Raw genomic sequence first — 26,175 nt, forward strand, 5'->3', positions numbered from 1 at the left:
GGACAGAGAGAGAGAATGCACCAAACTATTAACTTCAAAATCATCATTGTATATCATCACCTTGCAGTCTATTGTTTCCTTTGCTAGTGGCAGTATGGGAGAAGCGAACACAGACATTTTAGGAGAGTGCTGCTATTAAAAATTTAAACATGCCATGATTTTCCCCTTTATCACTGCAGATCTAGAATTTTTTGAATATATAAGTTCTAAGCATTTCCTGATCAGCAGAGAGCAAGCCTTGTGGAGCTACCTCAACTCAAAAGTCAGTAATGCACTAAATAATTAAAAGCACAATAGTGGCAACATAGCAATATCCTATAGAACTTAATCTCTGTCTGCAGACACCAAGAACTATCACATTTCATAGACATAGTAAATAACAATAGATACATTTCTGCTGATGTAATTAATCTCTATCCCCTGCCATATTAACAAGAGAAAGATGCCTGGGTTTATGATGAATTCTTCTAATTAAGAATCTCATGCAAATTGCACGCGTCTCACACAAGAGATCTTATCTTAACCGGGAACCCAGTTCAAGGATAGAATTCAGTGCAAAGTTAGGTAAACACAAATCACAGTGACACACTTCCTTCCGCCAGGCAGGAGCCAGTGAACCATCCTTGGGCAACTCAATACTGTGTGCATCATTCTAGTAGTTCATTACAAGGGCCTTCACCTCGCAGCACTGCAAGATGTCACACTTGCAAACATGAGCACTCTTCATACCTCACCCCAAAGACACCCCAAGAGAAGAAGCACCACCCTCAGGTTATTAAGCATGCCAGCACAGTCCATCAGCCGGGTATACTCACCTTCCTCTTCCTTGATCCACCTGCCCTTCCTGCAAAATAGCCATGACCGTTTGCACATGCACTGAAGCTCTAGGGAAGGGGATGTCAGTCAAATACGCAGTGAAAAATATATTCAAAGAGAAAGTCAATGGAGCCTGAGTAATCAGTGTAAATCAATACTTTAACTTTTCTGAGCCTCCCTCAGACTCTTGATCAGTAAATGAAGATGCTTAAGCACTTTCTGCATTTCTGAAGAGTCAAGAGCACCAAATGTGTCAATGAAAGTACCAATTGACCAAATTTCTCAATCTTACCGCCTCTGGACTGTTTCCCCTATAAAAATCACTGGGCAGAACAGACACCACTACAAATCTGTTTAACGTAGAAATACAGATTCACTTTCAGCCTGTACACCTTCAGTAGATATATATCTGTCTTGGAGCAATACCTAAGTCCTACCTAATATGACACTAGAAACTAAGTAATAACTATAGCAGCCAGTACCCCAGTTTCTGGTGCACAAAACAGCAGTTTCTGTTTATTGACCAGCAGAGAGAAATGTGGCTGCCGAGCAGCTGAATCAGATGGCAGCAGCCCCTTTCCCATGCAGCAAAGAAAACGTTGAAGGAAAATCATCCTCTATCCACTGCTCTCTGCGGTAACACCATTAGGCGATGACATACAGCCAAATTAGTCAATATACTAGGAAAAATTCCACTGATAGCGTTTCCCCTGCCTGAACGGGAGGCAGGCTCCTAAATTAGCTCTAAAGGAGCAGACAGGCTTCTCTTAACAGCAGTTCTCTCCTCCCAAATCTTCAAAGGAGGGGATGTGGCTGAGCTCCTTCTACACATGGAACATCCAGCTCCACCCCAGTAATATTTAATTCTTCCCTGCAATCTCAGCATCCTTAGATAATATTTCCTTCTGGTTTCGGACCCTGAACATTCAGTATGGTTCAATACAGACTAAAACTACAGCACTGTGCATCCTGCATATTATATTGTCAACCTATTTAACGGGATGGAGGGAAGGAAGAGGCACTGGATGGTCTCTGTACCTCCCCAAATAAGCAAGAGGCTCCAAGAGATCGTGTGGGCCATTGCTACAGCAGACAGTCAGCATTCGCAGGGAGGCTGTCTGGATGATACAGTTATCTTAACATCCCCACTTTCCATGACTGATGCAAACAACACCATATACGTAAAGAAGAAACGCAACACATAACCCCTCTTTTTCTTAACTGAAATGATAAAGTAAGAAAGAAAATACTAAGATTTCACATTTCAGCACACATTCAAGTATTTTAAATATATTTGAATACTTTCACATCCACTCTACACTAGGAGCATATAATAAAGATAAAAGTTCTTGTACCCCAGGCTTCTTCATACATCTTTCTCATCCACATGGAGCATGAAGGAAGCTTCTCCAAGTTCATGGAAGCTGGTTCAGCAAACCCAGGAGCATACTACTGTTCACCTTCATTCTCTCAGAAGTGTATTAAATCAATTTAATTAAAATCTCAGAATTTTTTTTTTTAAATTAACAGGTTTTTGAGAAGTGCACATTGACAAGTTCTTTTAGGTCAACAATAAAGCACAATATAAGTACCTTTCTTCCTTGATTCAGTGTCTGTCCACAGGACAGATAGTTGAGCTGCCCTCTAAATGACAGCGAAGACGTTCCCACGTAATTGTTTTTCATATGTGCTTTGGTAATGCTGGAGATACTGAACTGGCAGGAGAATTGCAATTAGTTCTTTTGGAAGCACAATCTATAGGGAGCCTAAGTGGCTGTACTAAATAGGTGAAGTTTTTTCACTCGTCTCAGAAGCAAAGATATTTCCTTTAAATCATCAGGGGTTTCACTCTATTTTGGCCATTTTTGCCCCCAAGTACCTCCTAATAGCCCATTTCTGCTTACAGCACAGAGCCACTATGATAATCCATTTCTGTCGCAGTCCCATAGTGCCATACGGAGAGGTTCATGAAGCAATAGCAAGTACACGTCAAACTGGACAGACTTCCCTAGGGTCTGAGAGTTGTTTGCAGTCGTTAGGAGCCTCCTTGAGGTGGTATATTGCTGCTGCCCCAGAAACATCTCCAGTGCGCTTCACAGAATGGGTTATCCAGCTACACCCAAGGGCCCTCATGCCTTAGACTGCTAAGTTTCCCCTGCCCACATAACAGAATTATTAGCAACAAATATTACCCAACATCACTCGCCAAAACAATGGCGTTAAAGGCCTAGTCATCCATTTGTAACTTTTCATCATCCAACTGATGTTGTCCAGACTGCTGGGGTCTGATCTAGCCACTTACCCCTTCTCGACATCCACAGCAACAGATGCCCTACACTCAGACTCCTGATTTAGGGGAAATGAGTGCAACTAGCTGAATTCATCCTTGTAAAATTCTGTTCCTACAAAAGCAAATGCTGCTCCTTGTGTTTGCATTTGACTAATAATTACTTGTGGCAAAAAGGCCATATGCCCAGTCAAACAGTATTGCCCATCACAACTTGTGCTATGTGCCACTGGAAATGAATATATGCAATCCAGCATGCAGGCACTCGTGTTGCTGTTAGCTTTCTGCTTTCAGAATTTGATAGCAAGACTAAAAATGAATATGTACTACAAATGCCAGGATTATATTCCCAGATGCAAACACTCTTTTTCTGCAGCTCCAGGGAGACCCACTATCACGCAGGTTGCCACCAAAGCCCACTAAGGAGTGTTTGAAGATCATTCAGTATTAGGGTTGAGGTGGGAGAGGCTGAAGTCCAGCTCATAGAGCTCAGCAAACACCCCGAGATTTATTCCTGTTCTGCCTGGAAGGGCAACTTATCATGACAAGAAGTCATGCTGTTAAGCGGGAACAAGTTTAATGATTAACATTTGCATATACAAGAATAATTCAAAAGATTTTTCTAACCTGTTTCCCCATTCCCACTGCCAGTGGCTTATCCTCATAGTCTGCTTCTTCCTCTAAATGAATACGCATTTAAAAAATGCACGTTAACATCTGAGCAGGCACTCAGGGTAATCAAGGGGATGGAAAGTTCCTGACCACCACACAAAATATGACCCAAATTTATTCCCCCCAAGATATTCCAGCCCTCTCAGGTTATGCAAAGCACCAAAGTGTTTTTTTAAGTGGCCATCCATCACTGACCAAGTAGAAATTACAGAGGATGGGGAAGTGATCCAAATTACCAAAGCAAGTGAAGACCTAAGAAGAAAAAGGCACAGCCAGTTGCAACAGTAGCTACCTCAGGACAAACTGAGTTGTCATTGTCTCTGAGTAGCAGCTTGAATCCAGTACCAAGTCCTCTGAATTCATGTTGGTACACAGGTAATACCAGTATTTTAATCAGAGTTAATAACGAGCGGTTAGCAGATCTGAAAAACAGACAATTTTTTCTTCTCATTTTTCATTTCTTCCTTTCAGCAGAGACTAAGGCTTAATCTCAGCTCTGCTTCAGGGAAACAATGTTTTCTCTCCCCAACCATTTATCTTAGTCATCTATGGAGGTTATAAACTCTCTGTGACAGTGAATGTCTTTTTGGTTCACATTTTACCTTGCACAGAAGAGCCCCCCATCTGGATACCCAAACACCTCTGTGAGGAGGGATCTGCAGACTATCAGACCCAGTAGCATAGTCTGCACATTGGGTAGAGGCTAGGAGCAAGACCTATGGGAGATCTCGGGCTGTATAACTCTGATGTGCAAATCGCTCAGAAAAGCATGGCAAGGCAAATGGTAACTCCAGGCAGGTTTGGAACAGCCCCTAACAGTTTATTATTCAACAAGTCATCCTGCCTCACTCTCCCATTCCTTAAGAGCCCTAAACCAAATCCCTCATGGACAAGAAGAGTCTGCAACAGAGATACACATCCAGCTGTGAGCCAGGCTATGCAGTCCCCTGGCATACAGAGTTACAGCCAAGGCAGGGGAAAGGCTCGCAGCTGCTGGAACCAGCTGAATTTTAACAGGGAACATCTTCTCTCCACATCTCTACTTTTGCACGCGAGCCCTCAGCACACTGCCAACAGTCACCCAGCTCTTGCCAAGCAGACCCAGGTAAAGGCTGGAGCCAGTCCGATGGAAAACTAATGCAGTTCTGAACCCTGAGTTGCAGACGTGCTGAGCCCACTCCATGCTAAGAAGCATCTGACACTCAAAGAGCCATCAACTTATAGGCAATGACCAAAATGCATCTGAATTTACCCATATCAGATATAAGCCAATGCCAATGATATGGGAATTTACCTTCGGCAGAAACATATTAAATTGATAACTTAAAGCAAATTCTGATCTAGATAGAAATATTTTCCATTCAGATTCCACTCACCTACTCAAGACTGAGAAGATATGTACTGCCTTTAATGACCCAAAATAACCTTCTGGCAACATGCTTCATGGCTGTCCTTGCCACAGATAACTAAGGCTTTACACTGGGCCAGAAAGTTAAATATAACAGGGAGAGGTATATTTCTAGTGGAATTCTAAAATTAACATCAAGTTAGATTGATTAACAACAAAATAGATACTGTAAAATGGAACCTCAAAATGTACTTAGTCTTAATGAATCTGTCACAAGATTTGGTTTAGCAAATTCCTAGACATTCAATAAATGTTATGCACTGCATTATTTCCTAATTTCTTAAATTTATTGCTATATAAACTAGGCAGTTCAAATGGTCACCATGCATTTCTGCTTTCTAACACTTTGAAGTATTCTGTGGTGAACAACACCACCCACTCACGTCCCCCAAAGAGTCAAGATATTTAATTTAAACTTTAGACGTTAACAGCTTTGGATTCTGCTGAAGCCCCAGTGAAGGAACAGAGTGCATACTGGGCTTTCTCAAAATGCAACTCACAAGTTCTTTTGGCACACTTGTGAGCTGGGGAACTAGAGTAACACCTTACAGGGCATCCAAGCCACAGGAAGCACAGAAGAATAAGAAGGGGATTCCCTCATACACCCAGTCTCCATCAGCACTCTCCCCTCCTGCAGCTGCTGCTCCTGCCCAACTGACTGCCCTGAGTCCCTGCTCCTGCATCCCAGGCAGTCCTGGCATGCAGACTAACGCCAGTGTGTCAGGGAGCTGCCACAGCTCAAGAGGTAACAGAGCATTCAGTGCAGACCCTGCAAAAAAGCAGACGCAAAAGGTTAGTGAAATTTTTCTCATCCCTTCTTCAGCACTTGCAGCAATGCTAATAACTGTTTATCCATTCCTGACCCTTCTTTATGATGCCTCTTAGGAGATACCGGGAAAGGCAGAAGAAAGATACAGAGCATTCCAATCCCCTTTAAATTCAATGTGACAATTATAATCCTCTAGCTATTATAAAAAGAAAGAGGAGGAAAAATGAGATGGGTTGTGACAGGCTGGGAGGACTAAATCCCCATTAACTAGGGCACCAAGATTTAAAGGGCTCAGCTAGGCACACATCATATGCCTCTAAAGGTCCCCACAGTGCACTGCCTCTGCCAACTCCTCAGTCGGTAAGTGCAAGCAAGAGCTGGTGAGACTCATTGCCCTAAGGATGCCAGCAGCTGGCTAGAGGACTCTACTGCCAGGGCATTGCCATGCTGAAACTAATGCGCCCAAAACCAGGGAGGTGGCAGGAGGACACTAGTAGTTCCCTTGATTCATAGGTGCAAGCAGCAGCTAAGGTCAGAACAGTACCAAGCACACAGAGCTGAGCTGCATAATTAATGGCTGAAGAGCAGCAGAAAGGAGATTATACCAAATAACCTATTTTTCATATTAGCCGAGCACAATCATTTACATCACCCCACCACATTTCCCTTTAACTTCAGCACATTTGTCCTCGAAGTGAGAATTTGGGCCTAAGAAAATCAGTGAGTAAATAATTTACAGTTAATAATTATTTTTAATAATGCTGGAAGCTAAGTGATGAAAGAAAATCAGCACATTTTTCCCTGCTGTCTGATGTGACTCAATCTATACCCTGTGCTCTAAGGACAGCGTTGTTTACTTTCACTGTAAACCACATCCTCCTGGCTCACCTGATGTGTAGCACGAGGTTTGTGCCTGCTCAAGAACTGGACCCGAGCCAGTAGTCCATCCATTGACTTAAAATCCTTTCACACTTGACTCAAGGGGGCTTTTGACAGGTGCTTGTGCAACCTCTCCAAGGCCAGATCTTATTTGACTGCACCTCATCGCCGCGTGACCCGACAGACTCCCTGTGTCAACCACAGCTAATGCTGAAGAAACACTGATTTCTCAGTCCTCCACAGAATTTCTCTGGGACTACCCAACCAGTGTGGTCCAGTTTTGCCAGCAAAAACTGGAAATGCCTGACCAGGCTGCTCAGCTAGCAGGCATGGCACAACAATGGGACGGACATCCCAGGGCATGGCACAACCAGACTTAGACCACCCAAATGAAGAGAGCGTGCAAACAGATGCAAGTTTGCTCAGATTTGCTGCAACAGATTTTTTGGAAGTGTTACATCATTGCAGAGTATCCATCCTTCTGCTGCCAATCCAAGATCCGCATAAACACCACACTGCGCTCTGAGCAAGGGCAGAAACACAGCTTTGCTCACTCCAGTCTGCACCCAGTACTGCCAAGAGAGCCGGCTCTGCTGTTCCTTAACACAAAACCAAGAACCTCAGCATTCCAGAAGCAAGCGTAACACCGGTGGGGATGTGGCAACTCAACATCCCTATGCTGGGGAGAGGGTATGCCCTACCTGTTTGTCACTGTCCCTATCAACTCATCCAGAGATCACTTTGAGGGGCTGTGCCTTATCTTCAGGTGTAAACCAGGTAACTTCAGCCAAACCGAGACATCTCAGGTTAGGAAACGCACACAGCCTACTCCATCAGCACCCTGGTGTAGCTGATAACTCCTGCCACACAACTGGATCCAAAAAAATCTCCAGAAAAGTATAAAGAGTATAAAAAGTATAAAAAAAAAATCCACAAAAAAATTACATGCATATTATAGCACTTGGGAATTACAGCATGATCACATCACTGAGCACCCGGAATCTGCAGTGAGAACTTGCAGCATTCATATTTCCCTCTAATACTTTACTATTCATTTTTATAATTTAATACTACTTTGGGAAACTACATAGGGAGCACAGAATTTTTTAAACGCCAGTGTATAGATGTGATGACTCCTATTGGCACTGCTACTTTATCCAAATTTCCACACTCGGAGACTAACTCACAAGTTACCCAAGGAGCTGCACTGCTTTTTGCCGCTCTTACATACTCTTCCTCATTTATTAGGCTTTTTATGGCATACTTGATACCAAATGGCACTCAGGTGCAGTATGGCATTACTGAGCGCAAGACTCTTTGGCACCAAATACTCTGTTCAGGGCACTCAGCATGTGAGCTTATGGAAAGCCTCAGTGTTTTCCAATTTTGTCCTGCAGGAAGACTTTTTCAGAGAACCTCTGAAGACACTTTCATTGGGTAAGAGCATTTCTCCAGCCCAACCCTGGCTGTTTCAGAATTCAGCTTATCCAAAATAAAAAGGCAAGGAAAATATTTCTTTTTTTTTTCCTCCCAGGCCCACAAAATGGCTGATGCAGGTTTCAGCATAGTTGCTTTCTCTCTCCCCGTGACTTTGAAACAAAGGCTCCTCACAAGGACACATTACAGCTTACAAGAAGGAAAATTTGGAAAGTCAAAGAATGAAAATAAAAGGTTAAAGTAGACCTCTTTCTGCAGCTTTAGCCAATTATCATCAGTGCCCATGCTATAACAGAGTCAGAATTTAGAGCACTAGCCCAGACTGACCACAGCAGCCTTGAAGCCTGAACTGAATAGTCAACTCTACAGATGCATCATGGCAGGACAACCAACCAAGCATCATCAGACTGGCCAAAACAGCTTCCCTGCCTAGGGACAGCCCCACACAGCAGCTTCATTCACATCCCAGGGTAGTACCAGGCTTAGACACAAGAGTGCTGCACACATGCACTGCTGCTGCAGAAGGAGCTGGGGCAGGTCTCTGCAGTAGCCAAAAGAAAGCGGCTCCTAAGGGAACACACTGCTGCTTATCAAAAAAAAAAAAAAATCCACCTCTACCAACACTGAGAAATTACCGACATGCTCAAAGCACATCACAACATGGGTCATTTGTCTGGAAAGATAGGACCCAAGAGACCACTTTTTTTTTACCTTTTTGTGTTGTTTTTAAACGTGCTCCTATGTATCTCGTCGTCTCTACAGCCACAAGCACAACTGGGACCTGGAAATTTGATGAGGACAGTCCACCTCCTGCACTTTATCACTTTTATTAGTTGCAAGAATATGTGCTTATAAAAATACATGAAAGATAACACAGGTAGGACACAGCCTTTCCTCATAAATTCTCTTGTTCAGTGCACAGAACTCATTGTGCTGTGCCTTTAAGATACTCCACTTGCAGCAGATCACCCCTGACCTGCTGCATTTCTGCTAATCCCATTCTTGTTCAAAGGTATACAAAGGGGGAACTCAGCCAAATGTTTTGCTAAGGTTACGTCATCTCCAACCCTTTACAAAACTTGAAAGCTATAACATCTCCATTTTAGACTTCGGGGAAACTGAGGCACAGCAGCCTGTCAGGAGGATGTCACAAGTCTTACGAGGAGCGGCTGAGAGAGCTGGGGTTGTTTAGCCTGGAGAAGAGGAGGCTGAGGGGAGACCTTATTACTCTCTACAACTACCTGAAAGGAGGTTGTGGAGAGGAGGGAGCTGGCCTCTTCTCCCAAGTGATAGGGGACAGGACTAGAGGGAATGGCCTCAAGCTCCGTCAGGGGAGGTTCAGGTTGGATATCAGAAAAAAATTCTTCACAGTAAGAGTCATTGGGTACTGGAACAGGCTGCCCAGGGAGGTGGTCGAGTCGCCTTCCCTGGAGGTGTTTAAGGAACGGGTGGATGAAGTGCTTAGGGACATGGTTTAGGGAGTGTTAGGAATGGTTGGACTTGATGATCCAATGGGTCCTTTCCAACCTTGTGATTCTGTGATTCTGTTTGCAGTTCAGCCAGTAATCCAGCTGGACTCCCAATCCACGGGCCTCATTGTAGTTGTGTTTTTACCTTAATCTGATAGTGTGGGACGTGTTATGGATCGTGGATTCTGCACTAGGCACTGTACAGACAGAAGAGCAGTGACAACTTACATCACGAGTCCCGAAGAGCCTACAGCCCTACTACCCGGGCTGGCAGATAAAGCTGAAGGAGCACAAGGATATGCCACCAAAACCATAGAGAATGAGGTGCTGTGACTGTCACTGCAATGCCATGGGACAGAACAACCAGCTGGCACCCTGAGGTGCCAAGGAAGAGCAGGAGATCTCACCTGGCCATGCACCATACCAAGGTTTTCCTTGAAGAAGGGAGGCAACGTACAGCACAGACAAACCAAAGTCCCTCACTGACCCACGTGCTTCATTCCCCAGCACGTTCACCTCTGTTTAATTCACCACCTTTGGGCCATGCTCCATGCTTTTCTAACAGGAATAATTAAGTCATTTTCCAGCGCTCCAACATGGGCAGTCTCAGATTGGTGCCACTGAAAGAAAATCAGATATTCTCCTCTTGCCTTTCAAGCGACTCCTGACCTACCCACCTCACGATGAAGTACCCGGGCCAAGTTTTACCATGGTAAAGAGCAACCTGAGATGTCTCTCAAAGGCTTCTGTTTCCAGCAAACATTGCTAAATATCTAGCTTTTAAATCTCAGTGCAGTTTCGTAGATGCAAAGACAAACCTAACTGGGGAAGCAGCTGCATACTGGAAGACCACTTCAGCTCACTAAACCTTGCAGCTGCTTCACCTACTCATTTCATAGAAAGGTGCTGGTAAAAAACTCCTCTGCCGGAGCACTGCACTTTTACCAACACATATCTCTACACACCCTCCCAGGCAGCCCAGACCACCACACTCTCCAAGGCCCAGACCAGGCTGCAGCTACCTTGTCACCTTGATTAACAACTAAGGCCAACACTGCCAACTGGATTTTATTAATATTATTATTGTGAGCCATTTACTGTATTTTTATTTTATTTTTTAATGTACCGCAAGGGCCACTGGGACAAATTAAATATAAAATCATTTTCTGCCATTTAGGCAGATGGCATTCATTCCCACATTTTTAAAACATAAACACCGTAAATAAAACATCAAGCTGTCGAACTGTCATTGAATCTTCCTCCTGCTGTAACACCCCTGGAGAGATTGTTACCAAGTCATCCTTTCCCAGGGAGCTGGCATGGACCTCTCTCATCTGCCATAACAGAGCTCCTACAAAGATCAAAAAAAACCAGTGTTGCAGGAGTCTGGGCACAGCAGGAACAGCTGTCACAAATCCCCAAGTATCAAGGGCTGTCATCCTCCCACCCTAAAATAAACTGGGACAAGCAACAGCCATGGAAGTGCAGGGAAGAGCAAGGCAGGTGCTGTATTTTGGTAGGGGAACTGGACAGACTGAATGGCACAGACAAACCAAGTGCCTGGGAGGGGCACCTTCTCCCTGCAAAAGCATTGGCACTATGACCCAGAGCTTCTTTTCCATGTTGTTTCCAGCACCCCAGATACCTGCAGAGCCACGGAGAGTAGAGCTGCTGTGCAGGCTGGCAGGATGGAGAGCCCAAGCCTCTTTCACTTCTCCTTTCATTTGCAGGGAAGAAGATGGTTTAAGAAAACATAGACTGTTGAACATGGCTGGTGTGACTTCACCAGCTTGCTCACTGTGCCATCCCAGACTCAAGTTCCCGATGCCTGCATCCAAGGCAGCTTGGCTTACAGGCAGCACAGCAGCCTCGGGGAGACCGTAGAGCCTCCTGTGCTGTGTTCACAACAATACAAACCAACATGCAGTCACGCAACCTAAGAGCAGAGAGAAACCTCTACAGCCACATTCCTGAACTTTGCCCCAAACGGCAGAAGACTCAAGAGTGACAATGTAGTCAGATCAAATGGCAAGAAGGCTCCTGAAATGAGCTGTAGCATCTCATTACATATCAGGTCTTATCTCTCCATGGTACAGCAAGACATGAAATCAAACCTGTGCTTCACAAGTCTGACAATATGCCAATGCAAGGAATTAGTGTTCTTCCCCCTCTTGTCGTTGGTTGGGGTTTTGGGTTTTTTTTTTTTTTTTTTCATTTATTTAGGATCCACCTTCATTCCTAGAGTTACATCCCCAAGGCTACAAGAACTGTTTCCAGGCAGGCACATGTGCAGGAGGCCTGTGAGACACAAATCCCTGAAAAATGGTATCGCTTGTTGATCCATAAAAGCTGAAGCTCATGCCAGTTGTGAGGGAAATGGCATCCCCTGAAAGCTGCACACAGAAGGAATGTGATGAAGGGATGGGAATAAAATCTTTCACGAATGAATGGTGAACATCAGCTAGCAGCTGCTCCATGCGATTCAGACACCCACGGTGACAGGCAACAGAGAACAAAGGCAGCACGCTGTTTGGTCAACTTTGTTGTCTAGCAGGGTCTTCAAAGAGCATACGTCGAGAGGGTCTTACACAGTGGCAAATATAAGCATGGCTGAAGTCACCAATTTGGCTACTCAGAGAAGCAGGTAAACCCCAGCCACTGCCTGGCTAAACGAGAGGGGGAAATCAAACAGTTGACATCTTTTCTCACCAACTTGCTCTATGGCTACAGACACTTCCTGTTCTCAGCACGACATCCCAGAAGAGTCTCCTACTCACTGTCTCACCACAGACAGGTGACACTCAGTTCATCAATGTTTGTACTTAAAAATCCTTTGCTACAAGGGAAAAGCACGCCTTGACCTCATCTCCCTGCTGCTCATTTCACATGGTTGAGCACAGAGATAGGGAGCAGCCAGGAGAGCTGAGCCCGGGCAACGTAAGCCAGTATTACAATACTGGGTCTCTTAGATGTCAAACTGCCTCAAGTAGGGTCACAGAAGAGCTACACAGGTCACAAAAGTTAGCAGGACAAAGGTAAGTGACAACATACCAGCTCTAAAGAGCAACTGGGCACCAGCCTAGCGTGACTCAAAGCTGACAATACTCTTCTGTCTCTGTCTTCCAGACACATGGCTGCTTTCCTGCCACGCCAGAGACTTTCCTGCCTCTTGCCAGAGAAGACAGCAAGCTGGAGAAGCTCACGGGCAGCCTCACATCCAGCTTTTGACTGGGAAAGGGGAGCAAACACTCCAATCCTCAACTCACAGTCAGCCAAGAGCAGAATTTCCCCTATGAGCCACCCCCCGACTGCCAAGCTTTGCCCACGCAACAGCGATGGCCTTGCTCTCCTCAGTGGGACACAGGTACGCTGGGCAAACTTCCCACACCGCAGTCTTCAGAGGCAGAAGGACAGAGTTCAGGACTCTGCCCATCAGCACCACACTAATGCAGACAAACAGCACTCAGTGAATTATTAACTGCTTGTACGTATGGTGGAAATGATACCAAAGCCCCTCGAAAAGCAACACTGCAAAGCTTCCTCCAGGAAATTTCCCAGGAGTAGGAGGTAACATCCTGCTTGGGAGGAACAGAAAAGAGCCCAGGGAAGAAGTCCACCCTCCAGAAATACACAGCACGCAAACCAACTGCTAGAGGTCTTAATTGATATGAAACTATGCCACACTCCAAAGAAAAATGCATTCCTAGGACTGTGATACTCATTTGTGTTTCTACCCCCTACAGTGGGTAGAAGGGGAAGCACGCATGGGTTTGGCACGCCAGTGAGTGCGCCCTGCCCTTTATCAATTTCTGCATTTATATTAAAAGCATCTGTAGGATCTATTTGGGCAAAAGCCATTGCAGAGAGCCTACATGTCAAAATTTCTGGCTATAAAGCAGAGTTCTGGAGGATTACCACTAATGCACAAGCTGCTTCTGGGACACTGATCTCTGACAGCTCCCCCCAACCTTAATATCCAAAGATTTCCCTTGCTGACCCTGGGAGTCAGACATCCACAGTTTAAGTTTAAACTTATGCTAATAAGCATGAGGTCAACAAATAACAAACCAGTTTCAAGCTCAGACTTGCAATCAACTACATTTTTTCTTGAGGTGATTTTTATTCTTCGCATTGGGAGAGAAAAAAGAAGAAAACCACAAGCCCAGAAAGCACTTCAATTTTAAAAACCCATGCAATTCACCTTAATTTGCCCAGGATTTGAAATATCACAGCATAGACAAAAGTGCAGAACTCTTGGACTCGCTCATCCAAAAGACTAGACTTTTTTGTCCAAGACAGAAAAGCAGCCAATTTTAGCAAATTGAACAAATATTTTCCAGAGACCAGTAAGTCACATGAATCACCCTTATTGCAGATGAGCCCAAATCCGAACTCCAACACCATCACTCACACAGAGCAGAGGAAACCAACAGCTGGATCAAAATAGGCAGCTTGTCTCAGCGGCTCTGCAGAAGGCCAAAGGACACAAGAAGCATGCGGAGCAGAAGCACATCTTCATGCAAGACTGACATTATATATTAAGTCAAGTAATCGAACTTCATGGAGAATGAACTTGGGACTGAGGGCTCTGCATTGCAAGAGGACAGCTGTTTCTCTAAATTCATCATTTCTCCAGTGGGGTGGTTGAAATGCCACATTTTCCGCGCTGGCTGTCTGAGAGAGGGCAGTGGGCTGTGCCACAGCCCACACATTGTGCACCCAGGAGCCAGGGTAAGGATGTGTGCTGAGGACTGCTTGCACAGCTATAGTCCCTGCGTAAAAACCTCGCAGGCTCTCATGGAGAACTCTGCCCATGAGACCCTTGGCTCAAATCCCCAGCTAAATGCCATCTCCTGCTGATCCTCCTGCCTTGTGCTGGCCTGGAGTTGTCTTCCTGCTTCCACCCCAGCAGCACAGGCAGAGGCCGCGGCTGGGATGGCTCCATCGCAGCAAAGCCCGTTAGCCAGTCAGGCTCTCCCCTAGCCATGCGACTGCAGTACATACTTGGCATTTTACCAGCTCACCTCTTATGGCAGCCCACTGAACCCTTCGGAAACCACTCTGCACACCAGGGGAAGCCCAGACACCACAAAAATCTTCCTGTTTCCCTTCTCCATGCAAACAGATAGTGGCAGGATGCGCTATTTCCACCACACTCTGCCATCAAGCACATCAGGAGACAGTCCTTCATCCCAGCCACTGCTTGCCAGGGGGACCAGGACTTAACTTGGAAGGGCTGGCCTCACGGGACCCCAGTTACAGAGGGGCAGGAGAGGCAAAGGGTTATTATCTTCCTCCCTGCAAAGAGATTTCAGGTGTCGAGCAGAGCTGGGATGCTTTACATCATACTGAGAGCAGGACCAGATTTGGAGCGGCTGTTGCATGGCACTATGGCTTATAATGACAGGCTTTGTGGTTAGCCATGAGCATAAACCACCTTCCCCACAGCAGCAGCAATATAACAACCGGTGGCACTGCCACAGCACCGTCTTCCTGAGGATTTTAAGGTGCTTGGCAGATGATATGGATTCATGTAACTTCACAAGCCCTCTGAGAGGGAGTAAAGTAAATTCAATAAAAACTAGAAGGGATAAGCAAGGGAATGGAGAAATAAAACTGCAAGGGCAGCATGTTCAAGCACGCGCAAGGAATCAGGGGCTCAGACGCAGCTTTCCCCGCTGCTAAGGTGGAATCCGACAGCCAGCAGCACTCCAAATCCTGTTTGTTCAAGTCTGCCCTGGCCAGCCAGCCTGAGAGCGCTTCCCAGCAACAGCAGCACTCGCACAGAGCTCCTCACCTCAGAGGTACTGTATTCATTTCCACAGTCAAGCTCCATAGAGGGTCTCACAGTAAAGCAGCCTGAACTCCTGGCAGCCCTCAGCTCTAAGGAGCAGTAAATAACGTCCTCACTCTGCCTGAGAGCCTCGGGTTTGACTTTTGAGTTTCAGCAGCTGCAAGCAACGGCTGAGGGTCTTAGCTGAAGGGTTTCCACCCTGCTGCCCGAGGGCTGGGGCTGCTCTGACAGCGCTTTCCAAACACCCACCCACACACCTGCCCTCCCCTCTTCACAGGTGAAGAAAAGAGAGACACAGGCCAAAATCTCCAGTGCCAGTGGAGGAGGGAGGCAGAGAGCCCCAGCGCCCGGCCTCTGCTCCCACTCCAGCCAGGCTGCTGCTTTTGTTTGCTTCCATATACGCGTAACCGGCTGATAAGTGGATTTGCAACCGAGAAGTGACATATAGTGCAGTTCCCGAACTGCTTCAACTGGATCACTCCTGGGAATGGTTATTAGTGGATCGCCTTTGCTCCAGGTGCTGGTTTGTTTTTTATGAAGCTACTGCCTAGAGTTGGAAGGGCTTTATTGATGCTATTACACAGGCTGAATGAGCACAAACCTCCTCCACGGATGAAGCAGAAAGAACCTCATCATTCTTAAGCCAGGAGCTCGATTTTATCACCACACCGAGCCCACAGATACCCAGGGAGGGCAGAATGTGGGGCTTTGAAAACAAATTTGAAGTAGCACATCAGAGCACCACCACCACCCCTCGCGTTCGCCAGGAGCCCGAAGGGCTGCCCCCATCTCCCACCCTGCCCAGACCCCAGCCTGAGCCTGACTTGCTGCCTCTGCCTTAAAACAGCCAAAACTCGGGGGGTGAGCCCAGGTTCCCTGTTAGGCAGCAAAGCGGAGGGAGCCGAGGCAGAGGCTGGTACTAAGTTTCAGAGGGGCTCGCCCCCGCCCGAGCCCGGCAGCCGGCTGGCAGGGGAAGGGCTGGCGAGAGGTCATGGCTCTTGTCTGGTCCTGATGGGAAAACACTGCGATCACATCCATATGTGCGCGTATATGTATACGTGCGTATACAAGCGGCTCTCGAAGGCGAACCAAACACCTTCCAGCTGCTGCACCCTGCCTTTCCCTCAGCCGCTCTCAGCCGGAGGAGCGGAGCCCGGGGGAGACACCTCGCAAACACTTTCCCCACGGCATCGCTCCCTCCCCGCGGGGTCTGCCCGCCCCGCTCCCCGAGTCTAAGCGCTGCCATGGTGACCGGCACGAATGCTACAATAAATACAAAGCAACCCGAAGGCGAAGCGAAGCCCCGCGGCTCCCGAGCATCCCTGTGCGGCGGGCGGGATGCTCGGCTCACTCACCAGGAGGGGGATGGTCCTCTCCTCCCGGCGCATCTCCAGCCTGCCGGCCGCCCTCTGCCCGCCGCTACCGCCGGCCGCCGAGCGCGGCTTGTTGTCCTGCCATAAGTAGTAGAAAGTGCCCAGGATCCAGGCGACGGTCAGGATGGCGATGGCATTAGCCCTGATTCTCCTCATGCCGAGCGGCGGCTGCGGGAGGAAGGAGGGCAGAGGCTCCCCCCGCACCCCTCCGGCTCCTCTCGCCTCGCCGCCCCGCTCCGCCGCAGGGGGCGGAGGGCTTCGCGCCGCCTCCTCCTCCTCCTCCTTCTCCTTCTCCTCCTCTCCGCTGAGGATGCTCCCGGCCCTCCAGCCGGAGGGGGTGGCAGCCCCGCAAAAAGCGGGTGCTTCGGTGCGGGGGGAAGCACGGGCTGAGCCCCACGAAGCCGCCGCTGCGGCAACCTGCCCTCCTGCAGCGCTAGCCCAGCTCCGTGCTCTTGGTGGCCCCAGTGCCATGCGGTGCTCTTTGCCACGAGGTGCTGGCACCCCATCTAAGCACCCGCTCCATCCCTGGAGGCACCTCACGCTGGAGCTGTGGGAGCTCATCCAAGCACTTCCACAGTCCACTCCATAGAAGGTCTCACGGTAAAGCAGCCTCAACTCCTGGCAGCCCCCCCCCCCCCCCCGGCTCTAATGAGCAGTAATTAACGCCTGAGAGCGTGGGGGTTGACTTTTGAGTTTCAGCAGCTGCAAGCAATGGCTGAGGGTCTTAGCTGAAGGGTTTCCACTCTGCTGCCCCAGGGCTGGGGCTGCTCTGACAGCGTTTTCCAAACGTTTAGGAAACTTCTCAAACACCCACCCTCACACCTGCCACCCTCACTTCACAGGTGGAGAAAAGAGAGACACAGGCCAAAAACCATAGTGCCAGTGGAGGAGGAATGCAGAGAGGGAGTGAGCCCCAGCGCCCGGCCTCTGCTCGGACTCCAACCAGGCTGCTGCTTTTGTTTGCTTCCATACATTCAGGGTCTCCTGCACTGATGATGGAACTTCCCAAGCATCTGCTGCTATTGCTGCTTCACGAAACCACCCATGGTCACACAAGAGCCAGGCGCCTGGGCGACCGCCACAGCCACGAGGCCTTTTGAGAACTGCGGGAAGGGTAGCGCGGTAGTGGAGGGGCAGCAATGGTACAGTTCAGCATCACAGGGCATCGCCAAAGCTGTAGCGGTAAAAACCTCACTGAATCCAACCCTGCGGACAGCTTAGGCAACAGACCGTCCAGCTTGTGAAACCAAGCTACATTTCAGCACGGTGTAGCTGCTGTACAACCGAGGCTTAAGGGTTCAAGAGAGCAGGTGGAGGTACTGAGAACACTCTGCTAGTGAAGATGTGTGCTTAGAGAATGTGGGTGCCTCTAAGGCACCTGACACAGGGATTAGAGGGTTTGAAAACAGCAGCAGGGCTTCTGAATGACTCTTTGCCTACCTTGCTTCTGGCCAAATCCTTCTAAATGTGATTACAACCTGCCCTGCTAAATTGCCATTTCAGGTTTACCTGCACATTACTTGTTTCCTGAAGCAGAGCACAGTATGAAATTATCTGTCAGATTTCTACTGTGCTAGTACTCGAGGCAGAAAACTATTTGTAGGACCACTGCCTCCCAGGGCTGCAGCATGGTTCCACACCAACCTCTCGGCAAAGCACACTTCACACCTTACGTTGAAAGGTGTTAGAAGGCATCTTGCATCCCACTAGGCACCATTCCCAGTAACCCATCAACCACCTGCAGCATGGCTAGTGGCAAGGGGAAGTTTCAGACACTCAAGGCAAAAACAAAGTCTTCCAAGGGATCAACAAAAACATAAATAATCCAAGCTACTCAGTCCACTTATGTTAAGTGGACAAGTAACCCGTAGAAGCTGGGCTCTCACTGTTTCCAGTCTCTTTCACAGCTTCTCTCCTATGTGAATTTTGATCCAGCAGCTGCCTAGTCACAGAGGGACACGAAGAGAAGCAGAGGAGCTGTATCCAGGATTCACAAAAGGGAAAGACATGGGAGAGACACATGTTCATGTCCCTGTCACAGCAGAGCCAGCCCCATATGCTGTCTTCTCTTTCACTACTGTGCAGGTCATACCAGACCTTGCTCATTTCCTTTGTAGTCTTTTCACACTGTCTTGTGAGAGTCACTACAGAAAAGCAAGTTACTGAAAGAATGATGGAGATATGTGTGTGAACAAGGAGAAAACCATCTGCTCCAACGCTTGAACTAGATAGATCACTTCCTCCTGCCTTTCCAAGCATGCAGCATCCCCCTTTCACCACAACCATTCATGTTCTTCCTCCACTGCCCTCCCTGCTCGTGCACCTTACTTGTCTCCATTGCCTTCCCACACCACATGTCACCACTTCTAACCATCCTGATGGCGGTCCCCACCTCGCAAACATCTCTGCCACCAAGAGCTGAGAAGTACTCTGTAAGGTCAGCCAAGCATCTCCTCTTTTCTGCTGAAGAGACACGCAGCTTCCTGACTCTTCAGCTTCTCTGGGGACAATATAATTTTAAGCACTCTATGCTTTCCAGAGCAGAGACCACCTTTTGGGCAAAGATGCCTCATGCTCTATTCTCTAGCCAGGATAAGGGTCAGAGGAGCCCTATATTTTCACGACATTATCACTTCACTTTTGCAAGCGCAGTCTTAACATTCACCATCTGCCAATATATCCCAGCATCTTATCCGGAGTACAGTACAGGCTCACACTCCTAGGGCTGACCCAAAGCATCTCCCTGCCTGGAGCATCCATCAAACTCTATGCTAAGCGAGTGTAAAGCACCGCCAGGTGAGCAAGGGAGCAGAGTCCCTGCTGTTTCAGAGCTGCAGTCACTGCCCAGGGGAACATGTCAGCAGAGAGTTCTGACTGTGTTGGCACTTAACATCCATGCATGCGTGCAGGGAGCCATGCAGAGCAGGGCAGCGCTGCCCACGGCAGGGTTCAGCAGGCAGCTGCCTGCATCCAGCTGGCCCTCGTCTCTGGAAGCACCTTACACGCAAGCCTTGAAAGCTGACCCCGTGCCAGTGGGTGCTCGGTGTCATTAGTGAGCTCATGCTCCTGGAGAGGAGGCTCTCCAGCTCTCAGCAGTGCTTTCTTGTGCCTGTAAAACACACCGCCAAGCCCTCTTTGCTATTCTGTCTCCATCACATCCTGTTATTCCCAGAGCATTGCCAACAGTTCAGAAAACAGCACAGAAAAACAACAAAAACTTTGAATTTATTTGTACTACCTGGGTAATGTGACCTGCTGGCAACTGACACAAGCAACAGTAACCCCCTTGTGCAGAATGACTACTCTCCTTCATTAAATCATTTCATTAACTATTAGAAAAACACAAGCCAGATAATTTAACCCTTTCATTTGAAGACCCCAAATTCCTTTCACTGCATGGCCTGTAGGTAAGTGTCAGAAACAAGCAGAGAGCTCTGCAGTCAAGCTTCAGCAGAGCCCGAACAGAAGGTAGATCTGATGTAGGAAGGACAAGCTGAGGTTCAAGGGGTCTTTAAAGGGTAAGAAAGACCTCCCTTACTCCAGGAGTCAGCCCTGGAATGCATGAGTTATCACTGCAGAAACACAGCCAAAGGGTGGGGTAGCAGAGCTCTGCCCTAGCCCACCACCCCAGCAAAAGCACCAAGTTATCTACCCTCAGAGCTGCTGGCTCAGAAGCTCACACTTGCCTGCAGGTAGCCAATTCAGCACAGATAAGCCACATTTGTAGAGACCCATTATTTACATTTCTTAAGCTTCGGGACCTGTTTGAGCTGAAAAGGGCTAGGGAGCAGAGCTGGCTGACCTGAGAGAGACAGGACCTTCAGCACAGCTCCATGTACTTTTGCAGCACTCAGATTCCACATGCTTTGAAAGTATCCTCACAGTGAGGTTTCATCTTCAGGGCCAAATTGCTTCGCTGCAGGACGACTAGCTCCAAGGTCCAAGCTACTGCCAGAATTTGCAATGATTTCACATCCAACTGCAGAGCTTTGCTCCAGAATCTTATCTTTCTTTTAAAAGGCAGTACATTTCTGGCCTTATGTATCTACAGGGATCATCTCTGACAATAAAAATTGTTCAAGTATAGCTATAGTGTAAGCTGCAATGTTGCATACACATATTAGAGCCGACCCCATCAGAGATAACAAGAGTACCAGCAGTGGTCTGGCAGGGAGATCTCTACTCGATGCAGCCTGCAATGTGGGCATACAATGAATATTAACAGTGATAATACTTCACTGCTGATCTTTGCGAAAAGCATCAGCTAATTCAATGAATACCCTAAGGGAAGGGACTTGAGAAACATAATAAACTAAATAAAACAAGATTGTACAAACCTCACAGCAGAATTATGGGGTCTTATGTCACACTTGTTCTTTTTCAGTTTCTTCTATAGCTGTTACTTCCATGGTTTTTTGTGAAAAACTTCATACAGTTTTGAATAGTGGAATAATATAAACAACCCCTTGACAATCCAGGTGGCTGATTCTTTAAAATAAGCATAGGCTAAGCGTTTAGTGGGTAATCAGATAAAGAAATGGGAAGGAGGAATATGACCAGTTACATGGAAGAATTTTGTGTAGAGGAATAAGAATACTATTTTCTTTATAATCTACTGGGCCATAATCTGCATCACTCTCGATGGAAATAGATCCCCTAGAACTATGAATATTGAAAGTGTGTTTGAGAAACCAGTTTCGCATCTTTGGCTGACAGGCTTGGTAACAGCAGCTGGGAGAACAGATCTGGTGTCCCAAATCGCCCAGGTAAAATTAAGATGATCTTTATTGTAAGGGAAGAAAAGGCAGGCATTGTGCAGATTTGCTGTCCAAAAATTAAAGTGTGGCTACTTCATAGTTATAGTGAGACAGAGTGCGTGCTTTTGAAGTCTTCTGACACAAAATGTAGCTGAGCTTTCAACTATAAAACATCTGGAGAACACCAAAAGGTTTATCTTAGCGCTGCCCTAATCTGAGAAATCAGGTCTGCTGTATTTGTGGCCTCAAGGCATATAAGTGCCATCTGAAACATGAGCAGAAGGTCTGTCTAGACTCTGGAAACAGTTGGAACAAAGTCATCCAGAGTTTAGCTAAGAACATTTAGAAAAAAAAAAGAGTATTAGGTTTCAGGGGCTGGAGCCATGCTCCAGAGAGAAAAGAGAGTGGCATGTTATCCTGCTGGGAAAAAAGGACTTGATCTGCTCTGCTTGCCTGCAGCTGGTGGGAGCTGAGCTCCACCTTGCATGAAAGTTCTGTGTGCCCACCTGGGCTTCTGCCTGCTCACTGTATGTGCTGTGGACTGAAGATCCAGAAAATGATGTCTTTTAAAGCCACAAGGGACAAGGAAATAAGCACTGCTGAGTCCCCTGTAACCCTCCAGCTGCAGGAGTTCCTTCTGTTAATTCTCATTCCAAAGCCCACCCATACACACAGCTGAGGCAGCTCTGGTACTTTTCTTAGCTAAGCCTCTGTCATAACTCCTAGCTAAGTCGTACAAGTGAGAGACTGCTCAGTTCAGGGATTTTTCACAGTGACCAATCCTCAGAGAGCTCCTTCTGCACTGGCAGATCAGGGTGCCTGGAAGAAGGTGAGACATCTCAGGACACTTTCCTCTGAACTTGGTGCCACCGGGTGGCCCCTTCCTCCACCTCTGACCCATCCCTGGGCTGGATACTGGTGGGTAGGAGTGGGTGAAAGCAATTTTCCTATTGAAAGGAGAGGACTCAGAAACTCATCCCTAGTTTCAGTTCAGAAAACTCCAGGAAAAGGAGGGTGCAGGGGAAATGTTTGTACCAATGCGCAGAAAGAGCTGGAGTCCTTTCTCCATAGTGGATGAAAGGCCCTCTGATGATCATAACACCTATCTCACCATGCTTTTCATTCAGATCCAAATCATACTCTTGTAAACCTCGGAGACATGTTCACCCATACCATAATACCAAGATGGCAAAGTGCATGTCACTGTCCTTCACTGTGTGGCTGTTGAAAAGAAAATGAAAAACACCTACATTACTTGTCTATTTTGGCCAAATGCCTAAACTGCCTGAAATACTCTCTTTGCCTGAAAAATCTTTCTCATGCTAGTCAGAGGGTGAGTGTGGGTTTCTAAAATATCCATGTTGCTGTGCCTCAGGTCATATGTCACCATCCACATCGTTGGCCTTAGTCACCACTGGGAAACAACACACTCCAGCTGTCCAACAGCTTGTCTTGCTCATGCCCTGCCTAGAGGTAGATACTGCTCAGGCAGTATTTGGTGGGTAATCAAGAAGCCCTTCAAAACCAACCGCATGTCCACAGGCACCATAGAAAGCCCAGGCAGACAATTCACTCGTCTGGGAGCAGCTCCATCCCTAATATATCCTGATGCCCAAGTGGAATAGATACAGAGGGCCGATACCAATTATTTCTGCATTTAACAGAAGATAAGCTGCCTGAGGTGGCATATGTGTTGACCAGGACAGAAATACCTTCTGGGACATTGTTTCTAGCTAGTGTCCAAACAGTAAGGTGGTGGAAGGGAGCAACTCAGGGCCATGTTAAGGCAAATAGCATTTAGTTAACTGTGAACTGAGATTTAAGTTGCTTCAAATTTTACAGTTAAACATTGTCTTAAGTACTATTTCAGGTCACTGTAAACTTAATGTTATTTTCATGACCATCTTTCTTAATGAAAATGAGAGCACAGAGAAGAATTTCCAATGAGCTGTAATTATGAGTTCCACAAGTTGCACTTGTGCTTTTCAAGTACAAAGAGAAAAACATCTGCTGAAAGGCAAAGAATGGCAAGATGAATCTCCTTAGCAGTATGGAGGAGCCAGGAAATTCTTCAGACATGGTTAGCTGGCATTCAGGACACTCCCTCTTCCTCGTGGGACATGGTCCCATTAACACTTTGTGAGGCAGGTAACCCATCCATCTGCCACAGCAAGACTAGGTGGAACCTTAGTGAGGAGTGGAGCTAGGGCAGAATCAAGCAGGAGCTATCAACAGCACTGAAAAATGCTCTAAATTCATGCACCCATTGTGCAATGTTCTAAAAATGTAGAAAAAATATTTAAGTAGTAATTATTACATATTAATACAACTTATGAACTAAAGATCCACTTATCATCAACCTGATTCACTTTATGAGCCTGAGATAAATTTTTTCTCTCCCTCCTACCGCTTTTCTTATCTCCTTTTCTCACCTCTAATAATTTGCATCTCTTCCTTCCTGCATCTTTTTTAGGACACAGATTTATTTCCCACCTTTATGGTAAAGCACGTAGCACTTTTTCTGGTGCTCAGAATTAATTAACAATAAAATTTTTTTATTACAACATGATGACAATTTGCTCTCCTTTACTGGCAGCCCATCACAGCACCGACTGTGACCTGAACTGCAATTTAGTTTTCATAGAAACTTAAAGTTTTACAGCTGAAGGTGTCTATCAGGTTGGTGCTCATAGCAGTCTTCTTGGCTGCAAAGCAGAAGCAGCTTAAAATGCTCATCTGGAAAAATGATGAAACTCCTGCCTTCCACTACAGAGGAATTCCATATGAAAACATGACAATCTGGGAAATAACCTGTGAAAAATATCCTACCCAGTTTCTTATGCATCCCATAAAAGGGCCTTGCACCCTGCACAGCAGTCTGGGCCTGAGTCAAATGCAATGAAGAATGTTTAACTTTACTAAAAGTCATAGCAATGTATTTATTTTTGAAGCTCTATTGCTCAAAATAGCCTAGAAAATTAAAGGAAAACTTTCCAAAACATTTCAGCCCTGGCACTAAGTGTGAGAAACTCCAGGCTGAGGAGAGAGCAGAAAAAAATAAGGAGCCACGGATCTGTCAACTCCAGAGGCACTGCAGGGCTCCTGCAGCGAGGCTGATCCCATAATCCCTGCCTGCTGGTATTGAGATTTGAGTCCAGGTGACAACTGAAGAGTGTGAAAAAGCCAGGGAAGATACGGGAGTCCAGAGGATATCAGCTATCCTTCTAATGCCAGGAGCAAGATCCAGGCATATCAATGCAGTGCTAAAGATTTTTCAGTTTCTACCTCTTCTGACTGGACAATACTGGAACATCTTTACTCCCGGGGAGGTGGGAGCAGGGGACTTCAGGGATGGCAAGAATGTTTGTTGAAATGATAGCCTTCAGTGGAACTCCAACCAATAAAAGCTGCTGACAAGCCACAGGTCAGCAAGCAGTTACGTCAGTCTGGAAAACACCAGAGTGCTCCATGGGGCAATGCACAGACAGCTCCATCAATACGGCACCATTTCTGATTTAAGAATGAGGTGCACAGTCTGAGCCTGGCAGCGTCTCTTTCCATTGCAATGGTTTTAAATAACGCTTCAGATATGGCTAAGCTTCCACAAATGTGCCACTAACTTACTTTGAATCTCTTGTAGAAATGGAGCTGCTGTCCTCTCGTGATTTTATTAAGTCATTCGGCGTGGGAACCCTCGCTCTGCGATCACGTAGGTCCGGTTGTTTTGGATGAGAAACTCTCATCCGTGACAGCTCTGCCTGGCAAGATTTGGTGACTAAATCCCTGCACAACTCCAGCCTCTGCCAGTGGTGGGATGGGTCAGCAGCCTGTGTGTGACATACCCACCCCTCCTCACTCATTTTTAGGAGTCTCATTATTAATGTTCAGTGCATCTCTCCCACACTGGGGTTAAGCACCAAGGCGGTGCAGGAGGTTGAGAAAGCCAGGCTGACCTGTGCTGTATTGCAACCCAGAATTAATGAAGCACAAAAAGTGCGGCAGCTGGGGTGGCAAGAGAAGCACTGGCAGGAACCACCTCCCTAAGGCAGCTGGGATCTCAGTAGAGGTACATATAAACTGCTTGGCAGCTGGCCTGGCTTAGGTTGATGTTGCTCAGTGCTGGAAGCACTCAGCTCTGGCTGAAGGTGATGAGGGTTTGAAGGCATTGGTTTTAGGGAACTGAATTCACATCATCCCTGTTTGGTACCTCTACACTTGCTGGCCCTTTCCAGCCCTTAGTCCTGTAGCAGGCCCATGGGCACCCTGGTTTGCTGATCAGGTCCCACAGATGAAAAGGAGGTTTAGAGGTGTAAGCCTGAGGGCAGAGTTTTCCTCTAAATCTCCCCAGTGCTCATGCCTGAGCTGACAGCCTCACCATGAACATAGCAGACATCAAGGACTATCTACTACAAAACATCCCAAAGGACTGCTAAAAAAAAAATAGCCTTTTGGACACAGTTAGCAAGAACATGAGATAAGCTTTACTGAGTGAAACCAGTGTTTCATTTTGCCCT

At 46.9% G+C, this 26,175-nt stretch overlaps 1 protein-coding gene across 1 annotated transcript in view; it reads right to left on the bottom strand.

Annotated features, from left to right (window-relative positions):
• The window catches only part of GALNT16 (polypeptide N-acetylgalactosaminyltransferase 16), a 78,379-nt gene extending 61,204 nt beyond the window's left edge, over positions 1-17,175 (bottom strand). The window contains exon 1 of the mRNA XM_054068450.1: positions 16,887-17,175. Within this exon, the coding sequence (XP_053924425.1) occupies positions 16,887-17,060 (174 nt within the window). The 5' untranslated portion in view covers positions 17,061-17,175. The remainder of the gene's footprint in view (positions 1-16,886) is intronic.
• Between the last annotated feature and the right edge of the window lie 9,000 nt (positions 17,176-26,175).

Source organism: Cuculus canorus, chromosome 5 (genome assembly GCF_017976375.1).
Source record: "Cuculus canorus isolate bCucCan1 chromosome 5, bCucCan1.pri, whole genome shotgun sequence".
Lineage (NCBI taxonomy): Eukaryota > Metazoa > Chordata > Aves > Cuculiformes > Cuculidae > Cuculus > Cuculus canorus.